Source organism: Diadema antillarum, unplaced genomic scaffold (genome assembly GCF_040938485.1).
Source record: "Diadema antillarum isolate AM-2024a unplaced genomic scaffold, OU_Dant_1.0 seq00000264_RagTag, whole genome shotgun sequence".
NCBI classification, from domain to species: Eukaryota; Metazoa; Echinodermata; class Echinoidea; order Diadematoida; family Diadematidae; genus Diadema; species Diadema antillarum.
Genome location: NW_027271302.1, coordinates 145,696 through 166,596, shown reverse-complemented (window position 1 = coordinate 166,596; position 20,901 = coordinate 145,696). Strand labels below are relative to the sequence as shown.

The following is a 20,901-nucleotide window of genomic DNA, read 5'->3' as shown; positions in this document are numbered from 1 at the left end:
TGTTACACAATTACTGGGTTGTTTGTACATGATCACATGATGTTGTTGTTGTTTTTATAAGCATGTAAAATGATTGCTTGAAATGTTTTGAATGAGTAAACTGTCTTTGCGGATGACTACCAGGGGAAATATGACCCCCAAAAATGTATGTAAGGCTTTGTTCATAATCACTCACTTCATAAATCAAATGGGAAAATGCTATAAAGTGACAACTTGAAGCATTCACCACGAGGAACTATACATTACTGATCGAAGTGAGGATTCAAGTTTATAACATTCCTATTTGAGATAATATGAAAGAGTATGTAATTTTAAGGAGGACTCAACGTTTATTTGATGAAAATTGGTTTCAAATGGCTGAGATATCCAAAAAAAAAGTGATAATAACAAAAGGCAACAGGACACGACTTTTATAAGGATCTCTTTGTTACACCTTGTTTTTGGATATCTCAGCCATTGCAAAACCATTTTTCATCAAATAAAACGTTTGATTCCCCTTAGAATTGCATGCTCTTTGACATCTCATAGAGTGGTTTCTGAATATCTCGCAAAACGTTAAAAGCTAAATTCTCGTCTCAACAAAATCTGTACAGTCCCTTTAAATGCGGTAATACCATAGGTCCAGATGAAACTTCTGTTCATCATTTGTAAAGTAACATGCAAAGTGATCCAATTATTTCCCTCTTTGAGGAGAATACATACCTCCTAATGTCTGCTTAATACCAAACCGAATATGTTCATCTCTCCAGAAAATTGTCATGGAATGACTATGATACTCACATGGATGTAGTTAGCATTGTAATAATCTGAGTGAGGATCGCCACCTGTACTCTGTAGAACAACTCTGGAATGATCGTCTGTTCAAGAATCACAAGGTATACAGTTTTTTTACAAGATGTACATTTTTGACAATGTGTAATAACTCATCAATGTTGTAAAATACCATTATTGTATAGGCTGCTTTGTTGTGACAAAGAATGTAAAATCTATTTCCTCTGAAAAATGCACGTAAATAACTTTGTAAGAGAGGTCTCTCCAAAATCTTCTAGTGATCCCTGAGGTCACTCTAAAATTAGTGAAAATGAACATTTTCACTCAAAAGTCATTCCGATTTCACTCTAAATTCACTATTTTCTGCCATTCATTCCTTCATGTGAACATTTTCACTCGATTTTTTTTTTTTTTTTTTTTTTAGAGAGAAGAAGTATCAAAGTAAAATAAAGTTTGGAAAGAACATAATGAGGAAAAATACCTGTTAGATTATGTGACTCCAGCATTTCTAGATATGATTTTTCCTGATACTACCAATTTATGTCTTTTCCATGATATCTTATAGCATCAAATAACATCAAACCTAGACATTTTGTGGAGTTCACTTGATCAAGTAGGATTATCCAAACAAATGTTATCTGGAAGAGTGGTAACAGTGATGCTAAATGATATGTTTTTAGTGTTTTGCACATTCAAACATAATTCGTTTTCAACCAAAGTGACATTTTGTAATGAATCATTCGTTACAAAATGTGAGCATTATTTACATTATGTGTGCTAACGAATGAGGGTCTGAATGAGATAGAATGTACAAGAGTCATCAGCAAACAAAACCAAGGAAAGCTTAAACGAAGATTATTGCATATCATTGATGTATCTCAAACACAATAATGGGCCAAGGAGACCTCCTTGGGGAACTCTACATGAAAGATCATGCATAGCTGAGGTATTATTGTGTATATATATATATATATATATATATATATATATATATATATTCTGTCTGTAAGATGCCCCTCTCCAAGGCCCTTGCACTTACACCATAGTGAGACAGTTTTTGTAGAGTATATCATGATCAAAAGTATCAAAGGCCTTGGAGAGGTAAAGGAATATTCCACGAGTGTGACAATGGCTATAAATAGCTGAAGTTACAAGATGTAAGAATGTTAGTATAGCATGTGAGTGCTTTGCTTCTCTCTGAATCCGAACCGATAATCCAACACAATGTTAAATATTAAAGAAGTTTATAATTCTGGTATATTTTTATATTTTCTAAATTTTTAGAAAGCATGTTAGCAAGGACTTAGGCCTACAATTACATACACCCAATTCATCACACTTTATATATAGATAATGGGACAACTTTATCTGTTTCATATCATTAGATAATATACCTGACAAAAGTGACAAATTAGAAATATCCGTAAGAGGATTAGAAATATCCGTAAGAGGATTACAAATTTGCAGTAATACATTTTATACTGATTAATTATCAATATCATCAAATCCAGCATTTTCTTAACCTGAAATATAGTCAACAATTAAGAAACGATTCATTATTATCTGTTGGGGAAAAAAAATGAAGAGTTTGAATCAGGTTTTATCAAAAGATCCCAAAAGGAGTTCTATTGTTAAAGGGATATTTTAAGTGAGCTCAGAATTAATGATAGAAAATTGAAAATTTCACAAATCTGTTCGGGATCATCTACAATGTCATCATTAAAGTTTTTTTTTAATATTACTATTTTTCTTTGGCTAATTATATACATTATTAATGAATTACAATTAAAAACTTATGATCAATAAGTAATGATGTTAACTGTACTGGAGTTTGCAACACTTTACACTAAGACATGGCAATAATCAAATGCTTTCTAAGATATACAACCTTGTTTTCAATACAGGCATTATGGTATACTTTGGTATGAAATTGTTTGGAAAAGGCTCACATGCTATGATGGTCCTGACGCGATTCTTCGACTTGTTCTGTTTCTTTGATGCTACATCCCATGAATGAAGCTGACTGCTCTTCAACATCTGACCAATTAAAGAACAAGCAAAAAGTCTTTTTTTAATGCAATGCCTAATCTCTGTATTCACAGGCATTTATGTTCCCATATAAACTATATATTTAGGTGATCCGAGTATCCTCTCGGATCACCTATTGTATCTGTACGGATTCTTTCTTCTTCTTCTTCTTCTTCTTCTTTCTTTATTTCTCCCCAAAAGTTGTGCAGAGGTTAGCTCAGAAAGTACTATGCCTATCAAGTTCAAACTTATACCATGTATGTATCGTGTCCCAAAGACGGCAATCGAACTAAAATCAAAGTGATCAGTCTACCGTGACGTCACTATGACGTCATTATATGAAAACACATTCTCAATCATATCTCATTAATGGAATGAAGTTTTTCAATGAAATTCACGTCACATTTATTTCAAGTTATGCGCATTCTACTCATATTCTCAAAATTCACATTTTCTCTTGGTACGTGCGCGTACGCGCGCGTTGAAATATTTGTATGCTCAAATCGAGCTCAAATTTTTTTTGCACACGTTTCAGACCATTTAGAGCATTTTTTGAAAAATTGAAAAAATCGGACGGACGCGTACGCGCGCGCGCATATACGCACGCACAGCTCATATGCAATAGAAATTTTCAGTTTTTTCACACGGATCGGATGTCCACAATGTCAAGGAATATTTCTATCAAGTTTCAAGTCGATCCGACTCAATATGACATCATACGGGCCCGTCAAATTCAAAATTCCGCGCGTGCGTCAATGGGGATACACTGTGCAACTATGCCAAAAAACCGCCAATTTTAAATCGGATTTTACTCGTCAGGATGGACGATGACCCCCCATTTTCTTGACATATTCTAAAAGCTGATGAGTTGTACATGTCATTTCATGGGTTGGCGATACTGAAAAAATGATTACAAGATATCAAATTTCTTAATAAAGTAAACAAAGTAAATTTTCCAAATGACGTCATCAAATTTCAAATTCACTCGAGCGTATCTCACTTAAATTTCGCCAATTTTCACCCAGATTTCAGTATGTTGTAGCTTATGAAATGTTCTTTCATCAATGTGATAACAACATTTTGATTGGATAACGTCATCACCTCGTAAAAATGGATTGAAAGTATCCTTGTAAAATTTCACCAGTTTACGTGTTATCTCTATGGGAGTGCAGTTTTTCTGGCAGTGAAAATTGACATGACTCTCTTTTTCGAGCACTAGCTCACTTATGCTTCGGTGAATTTCTCCCAGATTTTAGTATGTTGTAGCTGAGACTTTGGGCTATCGTAAGTGTGCCCTCCATTTTTTCATACAACGTTGGTATCACATCGAAAAACTTGGTTGAAAAATTGCATGTGGCTTCGATGCAACGTCATTTTGCTTAATACACAGGGCCTATGGAGCATGAAATAGGTCATTGCATAGCGCATCCGACTCGTAATCCTAAGGTCCCTGGTTCGATGCTCACCCCTGCCAGTTTTTTTTTTTTTTTGAACACTTTTTTTCCTTTTTTTTTCTTTAGTTAGTCTTAATCTCCTTTCCTAACTTTATCTTTTTCTGATTTTTTCATGCTTCTCCTTCAAATTTCTATAAAAATAACATAATTTTTTCTTTATTTTTCTTTCTTTCTACTACTTTCTGTGCAATAGATGAACAACAACAATGGCTATTAATCCCATATTTTGCACATACATCACGTCACGTACATTATTTCATAAAATAACAATTACTTGATCGGACACCATCTTGGGTATGTAAATTAGGGTCAAAGGTCATAAATGTTTTATCCTGTATCTTGGTGAATACATGTCCTATCTCTCCCATATTTTGCACACACAAAGACCATGTTACAAGAATCATTTCACAAAATAACCACTTTTTGCTCAGATGCCATCATGTCTGTGCAAAGTGGGGTCAAAGGTCATATATTCTTTCTGTATCTTCATTATGACGTGTTATCTCTATGGGAGTGCAGTTTTTCTGCGAATGAAGCTATGACAATCTTTTTCGAGCAATAGCTCACTTATGCTTCGGTGAATTTCTCCCAGATCTTAATATGTTGTAGCTGAGACTTTGGGCTATTGTATTTTACCCTTCGTTTTTTTCATACGATGTCGGGATCACGTTAAAAAACGTGGTTGAATTTAAAGCTTATCTTCAATGTATTGAGATGTTTCTTTTCTTTCTGCAACTTTCTTTGCAATAACTCAAGAAAAACAGCATCTATCACCCTCAAATTTTGCACATGTTTAGTTCATGTCACGTACATTATTTCATAAAATAACAACTTCTTGATCAGACACCATCTTGGGTATGTAAATTAGGGTCAAAGGTCATAAATGTTTCATTCTGTATCTTAGTGAATACATGTCCTGTCTCTTCCATATTTTGCACACGCAAAGACCATGTTACAAGAATCATTTTACAAAATAACCACATTTTGCTTAGATGCCATCCTGGCTGTGCAAAGTGAGGTCAGTGGTCAAATATACTTCATTCTGTCTCTTTATTATGACGTGTTATACGGAATATGGTACCAAAGATGGCAGATCTGACTCGCTTTTCTAAATGAGATTCCGAATATCACACGGCGAATGTCCCTAAACACAGATGAAACCTGTATGGTCATGCCTAAATTATATATTTGTTGCTGTATCTTCGTTATCTAGTGTATACAGAATTTGGAACCAAAGATGACAGATTTGACTCCCTTTTCTAAATGAGAATCCAAACATCACACAACCAATGTCTCTAAACACAGATGAAACCTGTATGGTGTTGCCTATTGCGATCAGACCTCGAATCATTGATTAAAAAAAAATCGGATCACCTTAATTTGTCAGTGATGACAAATTACAATCTCTAGTTATATATTGTGTTTATAATTATACACATGTCATTAGCATCTTAATAATATCATGACTATCTACATGACATTGTTAAGTTTCATCCTCCATAAATTGATATAGAAATAAAAATGTAAGTAGAATATACGTTCATGAATTGTTCGTTTGATATTGCGACTCATAGAATTCTGCCGCTGCATTGTACTGTAACCTTCTGCTGTGTACGCAGTGCCAGTGACAAGCGCGGCACCAGTCATTGACATCATCTCACGAACTGACTTAAAAGTGAGTCTCCTGAGATGATTAGAATAATGTCCCGTCATGCATTCAACGATAATGATTGAATGTGCGTTTGTTTTGAGTGAGATTTTTCACTTAAACTATATATACATATATATATATATATATATATATATATATATATATATATATATATTAAGTATCAGCTAGTCGATGTCCGGATAACAGAGAATCCGGATAATCGATGTCCAGATAATCAATGTCCTACTGTATACGCCATAATCATGACGGAAAGGAGGAACCAGCAGATTACAGCATTCGTTCACTTAAATGCTTTTGATATCAATACTGTGCTTTCAACCTTTTAAAGGTCTTTGTCAGGGCTTTGGAAATTCACATTTTAAAAAGCAACTGATTTGCATTCATACATAGGCGTTAAATGTAATGAAAACTGATTTTTTTTTTAATATCATATACTCCAAAATCTTAGAACACAATCTCCAGCGCCCTTCTGGTTTTCAGGAGACGATAAATTGTCTTGGTAGATCCGAATAAAGGCCATGTCAGGCCAAAAGTATTCTTAACTTGAAAAGTAGAGAGCAATGTCCGTTGTTTTTCCATTTACTTATTTTACCAGGGTTTCTCAATTTCGTGAGTGGAGCTATTCATGAATTAAGAAAAAATGTAAAAATATTGAATCTGATCCCAACACTAATGTGACATGCACACATACATTTCTCCATTCGATTCTGTACTCCACGATTACAAATTTAGCCACTTGCTAAATATTTGGGAAGTCCCAATTCCACCGAAAAGTAGACCAGATATAAGGTGTATATATGAAGACTTCCTTTCCAAAAGGTGCTGAAGGTATTTTTCATTAATGTGGACATTTTTACAGGAATGTATTCACCTTTTGGAGTCGCATACAGTAAACGATTCAAAATGTTGAAATTTTTGTGAGAAAATGGAAAAATCAGACAATGAAAAGTGAGATTTGTTCCAAAAAGTGTGCTTTCTTGACCACACCTCGACCCCAGAGTAGGGCCCGGTTGGTATATCTCTCCAAGCTGTGACACTTTACAGATGACGAACATAATTCATTTAAGTACGTGATTTCATTAGCTGTGAAATGTTATCTTTCTATGCAAAAGAAAAAAAAATCTTTGAAGAAATGAGTAAAACAGGAGGAAAATGTGTACAGATAAGAAATCATCGCAGAATGAAAAAAATACACAAAGCTACATCAGCTAGACAATGAAAACAATAGTTATATGTTGCATATGGTCTTGGCATTTTTTGGTTTGAAAAGATGCTCTAAAATTCCCCAAAATATCAATTCTTCAAAAATCACTGTGGACATTTTCCCTTTCCCATTACTGGGTATTTCTATGGGACATCAAAGTCATTCCATGGAAACACTTAGAATCTGGTGAAATAAAATCGAAAGCTTTTCTCCTTATCATCATAAGTGGATTTAGCACGTTTCGAAAAGAGACTTTTCAAACTGCATTTGTGAATCAATATATTTTGTATAATTATGTATATACATATATATATATATATATATATATATATATATATATATATGTATGTAATAAATACCTAGGCATATACAGGGCTTGACATTAGCAGTAGCCTGGGAGCACTACAAATTGATGTTGGTCCTGCACCAAGTTATCAAAAAGCAATGTCCGTAGAAATATGTGCACACAATAACAATATTTACTTGATATTCCTGGATGAGTCCATTTCCATAGTCTGCCTTCTTGCTCTTAATGTATGCCTGGAGCTTATCAACAGGGATAGAACTTGAAATATCCTGGTAGACAACCTCCTGGTTTCTTCCCTCCATGTTTGACTCATCTATGTTGCACACACTATGGAGATGCGGCCTCCTAGAAACACCTATCTCTCTGTCCCCACTCCCATCCATCTGATCCCTCTGGTGGCTGGGGTAGTGCTTGGGATTTGGAGAGGCTTGGTGTTTGGAGTTATAGATGTCTCCAGTCAGTTCAATAACTCCAACTGTTTTTAAGCCTTCATATGGATGCTGTTCCAGCTCAACAGGGCCAAGACTTTCATACTCAGCATTTTGGCCGTGCTCTGTTATAGATTCTCTTGTTCCTGGATAAGAAGATGAGAGCAACAGGAGCACTGAATACACTTAATAGAAGGATACACATGTGACCTTACTTCTAAGCCCTCACATAATTTCACAAGAAAAGACAATAACTAAGAGTCAAAATTGGAATAAGCAGATTATCAGGTGAATAATAGCAAATAACTTCTCAGAATGGGTTGTTCCCAACTAATAAAGATTACCGATGGAAGAGCAAACAATATAGCAATGCCAATTTTGAGAAAAGACGTTGAAGAGCAAAGACTGATATGATCTCTAAGCTTTTGTCTCCAATGTTTGTTAAAATGTAATTTGCAAGGAGAAGATTCTTTCTGCATTGCTGGGTTTCAAACTTCAAAGATGTATAACTTGTCCTATAAAAGAAAAAATGAAATGAATAGAAAGACAATTACAGCATCATGTTTGAAAGTATTTGCAAACATAGGATATCAATTACAACATGGGTTAACAGAGTCAAAAGATTGAGTGGAGGGAGTAACTGGCACAATTTAGCTCCCTTGTATCTAAGTACATCTAAGACGAAATCTTGTTTGTTGCAGTATAGTGAATAATGCCACGAGAACCATTGTGTCTAAATATTTACCCCGACATCAACAAAAATCATCAAAGAGATATTTTCATTTTCAAAATTCTCTCATTCTCACAAAATTTGTCACGAAGACAGATCTGTGAGTCAGGCAAAGTTAATGAAATAAAAATACTCCTACTTGCTTCCTGACATAATCAAACACATTCACAATCAAATATCCTTATCTTACTTTATAATGAAAATGGCTATCCACACGATAATAGGAATGCAGTGTAAAATGAATCATTATCTGTAAGACAGTGTATAGAATATGAATTTTAAGATGTTTTTCCCCATCAGCCGCCGCTTGTAGTACTGATACCACACATACTTCTGGTCAGGATTGTTATTGCTATTAAAGACTATCTCGTTTCATTCAGAGGCGATTATAAACAGTGTGTGTGTGTCTGTTGCATATTTTTGCAAAAAAAAAAATGTAATTGTTGTCATTGTAAAGACTTATTTGTGCCATTTTGGATGTGCTGTTGCCATGCATATATTCCTGATGAAAATTGTTATCTTCTGATGCCACAAGCATTTTCATTACAATCTTCATAATGTGATGTCCTCATTGCTAAATCTTAAATTCGGAAAGGATATGATACTGCACACATTTTTACTTTTTAGAGAATCGCCACCATCAAGACTGAGTCCATCACTTTGAAGGGGTGTTTCAATGAGGGTCAGAAGTGCTTCTATGCTATTCCTTGTCATAGGTCTTTTCAATACTGGGTACCAGGGGAATCCTGCAAAATCACCCTATTGTTAATGAATGTCATCTGAGTTTACAGAGTTTTTGTTTATTCTTTTTTGTAAGAACATGCCCTTTTCTTCTCCTTAATTTCTTCTACTGTTCAAGATTTTTTGGAAATACCTTTTTTTTTTGGGGGGGGGGGGGGCTCGGGGAGGTGGGATATGAGTATAGATCCAGGAGTACAAGAGTGGATGTATGTTTATAAGGAGTATGCAGATGAATTCTCTTGTAAGAATTAACTTGTACATTCCTGGAGATTTCATCAGGTTACCTATGACAGTGTAGGCTATAGGGAATTAGTAGTATGAAAAGTGAGGTTTCAATTGTTAGACAAGAACATTTATTACCTCTATCATATTTTGACTCCGCACATCACTGTGATTTGTTCAATATGAGTTAACCACATCCACCACATCATCCAAAGCTCATTCGAAGCATTAAATCTAGTAATTCCAGATTAAGTTTATCTGTTCAGACATGTTACTGTCAATTTAGTACAATGAAATTAACCTTATATTGGCCAACAACGAGTTGTGTTCAAAGATGTTACTCACCCTTTGTGCCATCAAGCTCTCTTTTGTCCTGGTTCCTGTTACTTCTGCCAATCCTCCTGTCAATGTTTAAAAACACAAAGTGTAAACAGATTGCTTCAATATAATTACGATGATGTGAAAACTTGGTATGACTCACAGGTTAATATGGAGTTTCTGTCATATCTTTACTTTTGTATGCGACTTGTTTCTTCCGTTAAATTTTATGAGGAAAATAAGACAAATGGAATTTGGTTGCCTCTATGATCCACATATTTTCACTTTTCCAGCATAATAAAAGAGCAGTTGACTGTGCCTTTTTCAGAGGGAAGAAATAATAATATTACCATTGATTTACACGCGATGCCAGTAACAAGTCAAGTGGATGTGAACTTTTTATAAGATATATATTGTAATAGATATATGGATTCTCTATATTTTCTTTCTATAGTTGTACACATGTATAGTCGCAAACTGTAGAAGTTTTTCAGCCAGCAGTGGCTGCACGGAAAATATTAACTTTTCAATGGATTGTCTCAATTTTCCCTGAAACGTGCTGATGTGTTCTACTATTATTGCAACATTCACCCAATGGAAAGCATAATCTACTTCGCTACAACTTTTATAGCAGTAGGCAAAGGACATTAATGGGTGTGGCTCCTGATGAAACAAACCTTTTGTAGAAAATTAAACCCACAACCAGACCCACAATAATGAAGATGATGAGAACACCAACAACACCACCAGCTACAGCACCAATTGCAGAAGGCGGGTCTGTAACACACAGAATATACAGAGATGTGACGTATACCAATGAAACACACATTTGGAAAGTGGCAGTACGTGAGTTTGTACAAAGGGTATCATGTACACATTTGCATTACAGTTAACACTACCATGTATGTACAGACGGGAATGGTTTATTTGTGTGTATGTGTGTGTGGGTGTGTGTATGTGCAAACAGACACAACACTAAGATGACCGACATATACACAAATAAAATCAAACACAAGTTTATAGTCAGTTGTCTTGACAGATAGCAAATGATGTTTCAAAGTCTTTCCATTGTGTGTATACAAGTCATGGCAATCCATCATTGTGATATGAGATTGATTCCTTTTGCTGGTAAAGGTAACTATCATTTAGCTGCCAAACAATGAAACATATATTTTGTTTCCTGCTACTTCAACAACAACAAAAAAAAAAAACAAAACACGGGTTTACATTCGTAAAAATGTGTTCTAAAGGAATCAAGGATAACCATGCCATTTATGTTTTACAGACCCCGGCCCTTATTTGGAGTCATCACAAATTTTCATTCAGTTCTTTTTTCTTTTTTTTTTTTGGATTCAATTCCCAATTATTGCATGTTTTGCTACAGTTAGAGTCAGTCCATCTGTCCTTAAATCGGCCAAATGCATTCACACAATGTAGACCAGTCCAATGGAAGGCTAGCTGTCAAACTCACTGTTTGTTTCACCAGTAGCTTCAGAGGACCAGTCACTTTCACCGACACCATTGATGGTACGAACCTTTGAAATGGAAATGATGCAACAACAACCAACAATAGCAACAACAACGAAAATGTATGTACATGAATACATTGTATAAGAAACGTAAAGAGGTACAATCAAGTTGTCAATTTCTTCTTTTTTAATAACTTAAGGAAAATAATTTAATTGACGCCATCATCTTTGTCACACATGGTATTTTCAATTTGGACTCTGTGGTCTCCTTGGCAAAAACATATTAGAAAAAGGAAAAGAAACATATTGCTGTGTATGTTCATGGTGATGTCCATGAAAAGAGCATAATAAGGGAAAATGCAGATATCTGCAAAACACATCATGGACTTCTAGTACAACTGTGTTGCACTTAAGAAACGTTCAGCTACTTTTGATTAAAAAAAAATAAGGAAGATGAACTGTTTCATCAAGGATTTATCCATATAGATATCAAAAGAAATTTCCCAAAGGAAACTTAAGCAAAATATTCAAAATTATAGATCTTTATCAAGTCCTCATGGTAACTGTCAGGCCCAGCAAAAGAAGAAAATGCATACAATCGACATGGCAGTCACAATTTATAGCAATAATTTCAAAGGTTAAAGATGAGAGTAATTTCAATCAATTAAAGGCATACAACTTAAAGTCATTAATGGAGCTTTCATTTCATTAATTTATTTTATTTCAACAAAGAAGTGTAAGTGAACAAACATTCCATGCTAAAAAAGAAAGAAATAGACATATTCTGAATATATCAAAATATAATACGATCAAACAATCATGTGTGAAGTCAAGATGCATGATATTTAAGGTTGAGTTGTTTATGGGAAAAAGAAACAGCAGAGAAACATGCAGTAAATCCACACCTGTATTGAATACATGCTTCCAGCCAAGAGATCAAGAATCTGGTACATCACTTCAAACTCTGTTTCAGTTACTGTGATTATAGTGTACGTGTTGTCCATTTCTGGTGCTGTACGGCGATACCGCAGAATGTAGGCCATAATTTCTCCATTACGGTGTAAGGGAGTGGCTGCAGACCATGTTACAGTCAGTGAATCCTGGGTACTGTCTGATATTGCTACATTAACTGGATAGGGCGGAGCTGATAAAAAGAACAGACCAAAAGGAATTTGATACGTTATGTACAAATACATACTGATACATCCCTGTGTTTGTATGTGTATTGGAGTATATTTGTTTTGATTGTTCATTATATATTTTTTGAAACTCTCTTTCTATAAATGCAATTAGCTGCATAGATTAATTGGAAAGCATGAAAATAAAAAGTGATTTTACTAAAAGCACAACAACCAACATCTGACAAGTTTACTAAAAGCACAACAACCAACATCTGACAAGCCTTACATCTAAGACCAAACCAAAGACCAGATTTGGATAAATTGTTCATGTCAAAACACTAAGGTACAACAAGCTTTCATCCACTTGTAATCTAAGATTAACAACATACTCCCAAATATACCTCATACTATACCTATTCCTGAAAATATGAAGAATCACCTATTCAACAATCGAACTTGAACTTTATCCATGTGCAATCTCTGCAGCTGAAATTATTAATGCTTCTGTTGACTGCTTTGAAAATTCTTGAACAGTTTTCAATTTTACAAGCCTTTTAGTGGGAAAACAGATGGAGGCAATGTCAGCTGTAAGAAAAAAATGGCTCTACCAAAATCTAAGAAAATACCGATCTAACTCAACTTATGTTTCACAAATATTCCCCATTCAGAAATCCCCTGTAATTGAAGTTTGACCATTTTGGCCAGAAATATATTTTCAGACATACAGGAAAATAGACTTGAATAGACCACTTGTGCGTTTTGTGAAACAGTTTACCGGTAACGGTTTAAATACATATATTTGTGAGTTCTGTCATTATATCTCCTAATTTGAGGTCTTTGACTCTCTTGTTGGTTTTGCACGTATCATACAAGGGTATGTACATGTACGTGTATATAGCATACACAATAATTATGCAGAGGAATAGTATGCTAGAAGCAATTGTCAAGAATCTGTCCACATTATAAACCTGCCCCATGTTGGCCTACTCCAATGTTGATAAAGTGATTATTGATTATTATTATTACATGATTGTTATTGTTATTATTGTGTAGTTGTTGTTACTATTACCGTACTATTATTTACTGCCAGTTACTAAGTCATGACTTTATTCAAGTTCAACCCAATATGAATGGAACATGATTTACAAACAAAAACAATGTCTATCGTTTCATGAAAAAGCGAATGGCAGGTTAAAACATATGTAGAGCTACATCACAGAATACATGAATAAATCATATCTTTGCATATACACTCTCAAGTATCTACAAATACTAATATTACTGCAATAATCTAGATAGAAATGCTAAATGAAAAAAAAGAGCACAGACAAAAACACGAACTTCCTGTGATTCTTTTGTAAACATGACATATTAAACAGGGGGTGGCAAGTGGCAACCAGTCGGAAACCTACACTGTAAGTCATTTCTGCATTGACTCAATGCACATACAGGCTTAAATGCTGTGAAAATGGTAAGTATGAGGATATTGTATTTTCAAATTGTTTCCTGAGCTAGGATCATCTGACCATGAAAAAAAATAATGTTTTTTTTTATTCATTCTCTAATAAATGGTATCATTTATCAATCCACGAGAATGGGATTCGGGCACTAAAAGATTTAATTCATCAGAGTTAACCAAACAATGTGCTTAGAGTGCAGAATACATTGAAATAATTGTCTGTGCATTGTTGGTAATATAGATACGTTAGTTCGCACGACCTTGGCATACAAACACAGGCCTATTATGCATTTATGATCAATTTTGCCCATTCGTGTTTACGGTTCAAACTTTGTCACCTCGGCACTTACCTCAAAATGTAAATTTGTCCAACTGTAAGGTTGATAGTCATCATTACATTGACATAAAAATGAACATTTTTTTTTGTTTTTTTGTGAATGAGTATTCACAGCATAGGCATAGGCCTACACGGTCTTTTACAGGGAAATATCAAGTATTCGGGAAAAGGTGGAACATATTTTACAATGGACAGTGAGTTTTTTTGGAAGCATATCATATAGAACAATGCGAAATGTCTTACTCTCTTCCAGTGTTCTCACGATTATCTCATTGCTTGGATCACTTTCTGAATCTTTGTTGGCAGCAGTCACTGTAATGGTGTACTCTAGATATGGTTCTAGGTCTGTCAGGATGACCTCAGTACTTGGAAATGTTTCTGGTGATTCAGATCCAGAAAAGTCTGAGATTTCTGTTGTGTAGTGGACCACATAGTTGGTAAAGCCACTTCTACACTCTGCTCTATCACTGGGTGGTGCCTGGAAAATTAGTCAAGAGATCAAATCATTAGGAAACAGTTAGGGCCTACACGACAAACTGAAGCAAACTCACATGAAATGAAAATGGCACACGACTATAGTTAAAGTCTGACGTGAAGGCAGTTCCGAGAAAAAATAAAAAGGAAGATTTATTTCATACAGACAAGGGGTGTACTCACCTCAGCTGAAAGCGACACTAAACTTTGAGGCAAAAGTGGTGTCCCGTAATAAATTTCACTAGTTGCATTGTAGCTATCTCCTCATGGGCCCACCAAACAATACGAATCCATTATTCTTCAGCTTTAGAAATATGTTGATGGAGTGATATCTGAAATTTACAGTGTCTGTGCCCCCATAAGATGTCCTTTCACATAACAAAGCCGCCATGAAAACCATGTAGGGCCTATACTCTGCTAATGTACACATAGCATTCCCTGGAATCCCAATCAAGAAGATCCCACCAAAATTGTAGCGGAATAAATTTTGAAGAAATATCTAATTTTAGCAAGCAAGGGCAGAACATCCCTTGTGTTACTACTGAAACTTTTTGTTATTCCCCCATATTGGTATGTTCATACAATACAACAACATAGTTTCCTACTGCATATGGAGGTGTTTAGTGGTACCAGCAGTAATTTGATCTTTTGGGCATTTCTTTGAAATTGGCCCCATTTAAGAAGCCCATTCATTTTACAATGGATCTAAACATGGATATGTTTGAAGTTCATGCAGATTACACATGCAGATTACACAGGAAGCCTTACCTGAGGGCACCCATTAACGTTATCTGTATACCCCTGGTATACCCCCCCCCCCCCTTCGTGTCAAATTACCTCAAAGAATGATTCCTGCAAATTTTGGTAAAAAAAGATTTAATATGTTCTTACACAAAATGAAAAAGATGAAATGTTGATGTTGATCATAATGTGTCATACCATAAAGTCAGATCCCCTTCTTGTCAATCAGACCACAGTCGCTATAATTAGTGTCATTCTTCATCTTATAAGGAGCATCAACCCATTTTTAGGATTGGCAGTGGGAGGTAAAACTTGCAGGATATGCCCATGGGAAAGTGAAATGACGTAGAAGGTGGAAGGTTTAGGGGAATATCCCCTCCCACAGTAGACACTACTAGCATTTGAAAATGTGCAGAGCAAGTATGGATTACCAAGCATGGTAAATACATATCTAAATACATGACTTAACAGTGGTATTTCAAGCAGATATAGTCTGATACATTCACCTCACACAAGGGAGCTTTTGCTTTTTTCAAAGTTAAATTTTAATGACCTTGTGTACATTTTGGATGGAATATTTGGAAATTTGTCAATCCATAAAAAGTAAATAAGAATGAGAATATATCCTGGGACTATGGGACTATGTGAAAGGCAAAATTGTGGTATCTGTCATCTCTACATGCTTGCATGTGTCTTCACACGCAGTTCAGATTTGCATGCAAGTACTAGGTGTTTCAAAAAATATTTCCCACTTTTGATTCTTGATAATACAAAAATTGTATATCAGATAACACTGTCATTAATATGAGTGATAGCTGAATAGTGTACAATTTTGTTGAATATGGTTTAGATATGAAAGCATAAATCAGTTTCATGAAATCCATGATTAATTTCACAGTTAGGTTCCAGATTTTGCTCTATTTTCAACCCTCTTTACAAGACTTTCACTTTGCACAGGGGTCAATGGGTGTGTATAGGAGTGTGTCGTTAATACCCTGACAATGGTCCTGAACAATGCCCAGGGTTTGAATGCTTCATTATTTATTCACGAGAAATTCCACTATCACAACTAGTCTTTATTCAGCCTCTGGCAGTGTCTGTGTAAAGTTAAACACCTGCCGATACTGTCGTTGAGTCGCGTCAGTGCTCTCCCTACTTCTGAAAAACAAAATTACAATGAATACCTTCAGTTCTGTCGTAAGCATGGTGACAGGAAGCAAAGAAAATCAATTAGAGTACACACTTTTGTATACGGAACCTTAAATAAATCTACTGTGAAACGAATTGCCCCAATGAAAAATGCTGCTGAACTCTTTACCAAAAATGATCTCTTTTTATCGAAAAAGCGACCAATTTGTCAGACTACTAGTAGACAGTTGTATAAAAATGAAGAACTTTAGATTATTTATGTTTATTCATATCCCAAATTTAGTGATATGTGAAGCAAAATTTGAAAATGATTGCCAGCTGGAATGAAATGTGGTGTTTGCAAGCACATGGAAACATGTGCGTACTTTTTCCATGTGCATTCATTTTACCCTTTACCGTGCATGAATTCAGACTAGCAGTGCAGAGGGCAATCCATATGAATTATTGATTAAGCATCCATGTGCCTGGGAGCGCGAGACTGACGCCTAATCAACAGGTGGTTCAGGCATGTCCATTGTTCAGGGCCATTGTCAGCACACACTCACATACACATCATTGGTTCCTGTGCAAAGTTCAATCTTTATACAGAGGGTTAAAATTTGACCAAATCTGAAACCTTATTTCAAAATCAATCTTAGATCTAATGAAACTGATTTATGCTTTCACATTTAAATTGCCTTCAACAAAATTGTACGCTATTCAACTATTACTCATATCAATGACAGTTTTATCGGATGAATAGTTTTTGAACTATTACAGATCAAAAGTGGGAAATGTTTTTTGAAACACCTAGTATATGTATAACTCTTCCCGCATGAGTGAGTTTTTGCATTACTAGAATTGAAATTCAACAGTCTGGTGCAGGCTATTTATATAGCTACCTATCCTGGAATATTTTGAAAGTGATATATGAATAAGTAAGAATAATGAACATCTCAGGACAATGTGAAATGCTAAATCACGGTATCAGTCAACGCATGGGCGGCGAAACCGGAGGGGGGGGGGGGTTCTTGGCCCATGCTGTTATTTTTTTTTTCATCATTCAAAGAAAAACTTGGAAGTGCGTAAGTGGTACTAGAAAGAAATAGAGAGAAACTTTGAAGTGTGAGCGTGGCAAGGCTTTGTTTTTGCATTGATTTTTTGCTTGTCAGTTGAAGAAACCCGGAAATGGAAGAGAAAGATGAGGTGAAGATTTTTTTTTTTTTTTTTGCTCGTCAGCTGAGGAAACCCGGAAGTTGCACCAGAAGTTGCGCTGAAGGCCCAGTGCTACATAAGTCCATGGAAGTTGACCAAGAAGTGGGAGAGTGTGGGAGAGGGTTATCCCCTCCATAAGTCTCCCATGCCAGGATGCATTTTGCTTTTGTTACAATTGAAATTCACTGATCTGGTGAACACTTTGGGTCGAATATTTGGAAAACTTTGCAGTTGAAAAGGTAAGAAAAACTATTCAGGGACAATATGAAGGGCTATCAAATCACCACATTTGTTACCTACATAATTTTCTACGTGCGAGTCGTTAGAGTTGGTATCTTATGGGCCTGGAGAATATATAGGTGGCAACCTGGTGGTGACTCCATTCTCCATTGGTTACATAGACGTCTCTGCAACATCTTCAGGAGACTAGCTGTATCTCCGGAGAGACACTGGGAATTTAACCTATTTGAGTTTGGGGAAGACTTTTTCCTGTCTCCAGCGAGTCTTGCAGGAGATGTCCGCATGACGTCTCAATCTGCTGTGTCCACGTCAAGGAGACTGATCTTGTTCATGAATGGGGAGAAATCTCAACGACGTCACCATAACCTTGCAGAGACTCCCGACGACCACCTACCAGTGATGGTGGAGATATCGCAGAGATGTCTCGCAGATTGCCGAGCTCACCAGAGATGGAATTAGTGACGTCCCCTTGGCTTCTGAGCAAATAACTTATCACCTTGTTTGTAGAAAGCTCTCCCTGGAGTCACCTAATGTTGAGAGGGCCGCAAAATTATATATTTGCCCCCCTCCAACATTTTCATGGGGAGGGGGCAGTTGTTGCCCCCAGCACCATGCAGTTTAGGCCTGTTGTTCCTTTTCCTACCTACACCAGACGACTGGAATAGCTTTGCTTTATACTCCCTTTGCTGATAATGTTATCATGCCTTTTGACAAAAAGTCAAATGTAACCACAACATTCTTTCCGAACGTGTCTCTCCTAAATTTCCAATAAAGCTACCTCTGTCACATGCCATGGACAACTTAGATTCTTTGTTCAAAATAATATATGATAAATGCAAAACAACTCGGTTGTACTCAGTCTGGATATGGAAGTGATGAATTTTGGAATTCACCTATACTTAGGGGGCAATATCCTCTATGCCATCAATATTACTGAAAACTATACAGGCCAAATGTGCTTCAAATTGGATCACAGATGTTGAAGGGAAAAAAATCAATAAATGATATGAAGGGCCTAATGCTGGATCGATGAATAATTAATGTACATAAGCTCAGTTCACCCCATGGCACAGGTGACAAATGATGACCATACATCCTACTTATATGACATGAAATATACGCTTCCTGCTTGCAGGAGATACAACTATCCTCCAGCTATTTTCGGTATGTTGCTAGACTTTGCTTTAGAATACACAAGTAGAGTATAAACCACATACCTGCCATGTCACATTGATTTGTCCAGGAGCATTTGCTGTTGCAGAGACAAGGATTGGGGAGGCACTGGGGCCTGAAGACACATAGACAGAGTAGATAATCAATGTGGGACAAAATTTAAACAATGCAAAACTTCTATTTGTGAAAAATAACATACGGATTATATTAAAATATATTCACTTTTTTTCTATCAACATAGATTTTCACAAAATTGGAAAGCTATTTGCCCATTTTACGCCCATGAGGCCTCGATCCTGCCTCAAGTTTACCCTCAGTTACACTGGAGATATCTGTGTTGTCAGACATTATATGCATTGTTGTTGTTCTTTTTTTTCCTTCTGTTTGGAATAAACGCCAGAGTATTTCCCCCTTGACTAGAATTTTACTACTTGTCAGCACAATGTCACTTGTTATAATCATGAGAATATATGCAGGTATGTCATAATTAAGATTAAAGATTTGTATTTGTTTAATTTAGGACAATTTATGTATAATTACAATAAGAATAATCTTCCATATATATTTGAATCAATGTTTTTAAAAAAATCAATCTGTTCATAATTATCCTACAAGGCAATCCAACGAATTTCATTTGCCATTTTTTAGGACTTTGCTGGCTCAGCAAACCTTCATCTACGAGGGGCCAAAGTATTGGAACTCACTTCCCAACGACATAATAACAGCACAAACTTTGAATTCTTTTAAGAGCAAATTAAAATATTTTCTGTTGAAATCTTATGATATACAACCAAATTAGGTTCGGTTTCATTGTCTCAATCAAGTCGTTTGTTTTTTGTGGTTCTTTTTTACAAGTATTAAGATGTCACACAGAAATCATCTTTTAAGGAAAACAATCTGTCTAACATACGTTTACCTCAGATATTTCTTTTATTGTACCAGACAACAGTGAGTCTATTCTCTTTCTCTTTTTTATATCCGTTCCTATGCATTCATACCGGCATATGCACCCAATCAATCGCAATGTCAAACCAGGGAGCGTTTTATTGTTTTATTATTGCATTTCCATCATGAAGTACAGTATGCTTGTGTCCACGATGGCGTGTGTTGTACCATAGTCTCATTTCCCCCTTTTATTCTTTTTTTTCTTTTTCTTCTTTTTTTTCCTTCCTAAGTTGAATTTCATGTCAGTTGACATTGGTTTCTTTGATTTTGTGTGCGTATTTTTCGAGGGTCCCATACCCTACAAGCTTTGCTTTTTAGTGGGACCCTCCATTTCCATTCCAATCTTTGTATTAGGTATATGTATAAACCTTAGAACGGAAATTCTGTTGTTACTCGTGACCACTTGTACGTTTTCTTTGAAATTGTTACAAATATGTTCTGTAAATGTATTGTATATATATTTTTTTTTCTGTTTATTCAATGGAAATGGAAATGAAATTGAATTGAATTGAATTGAATTGAATTGAATTGAATAGCCAGGGTAGGGGATGTTGAAGATGTTAAATACAATCTCACAAGGTTGAACATCTTGACGGAGACACTTGGCATGAATTGATGAAACATTGGTTTAGCATCTCTCTTCTCAAAAAACCCTCATCTCTGCATTTTCAAAATGTTACCAACACACAACAGCAAGAAACTGCATAGTAACAATTATGTTACC

The 20,901-nt window shown here is 35.6% G+C and overlaps 1 protein-coding gene across 1 annotated transcript in view; it reads right to left on the bottom strand.

Annotated features, from left to right (window-relative positions):
• LOC139729793 (uncharacterized) overlaps window positions 1-20,901 on the bottom strand; it is a 55,909-nt gene that overhangs the window by 12,314 nt on the left and 22,694 nt on the right. Inside the window, exons 10-18 of the mRNA XM_071640724.1 lie at window positions 19,277-19,347; window positions 14,505-14,739; window positions 12,250-12,488; window positions 11,347-11,410; window positions 10,553-10,652; window positions 9,903-9,958; window positions 7,613-8,010; window positions 2,721-2,808; window positions 781-857 (exon numbers count right to left, since the gene is read on the bottom strand). Coding sequence (XP_071496825.1) covers window positions 781-857; window positions 2,721-2,808; window positions 7,613-8,010; window positions 9,903-9,958; window positions 10,553-10,652; window positions 11,347-11,410; window positions 12,250-12,488; window positions 14,505-14,739; window positions 19,277-19,347 — 1,328 coding nt within the window. The remainder of the gene's footprint in view (window positions 1-780; window positions 858-2,720; window positions 2,809-7,612; window positions 8,011-9,902; window positions 9,959-10,552; window positions 10,653-11,346; window positions 11,411-12,249; window positions 12,489-14,504; window positions 14,740-19,276; window positions 19,348-20,901) is intronic.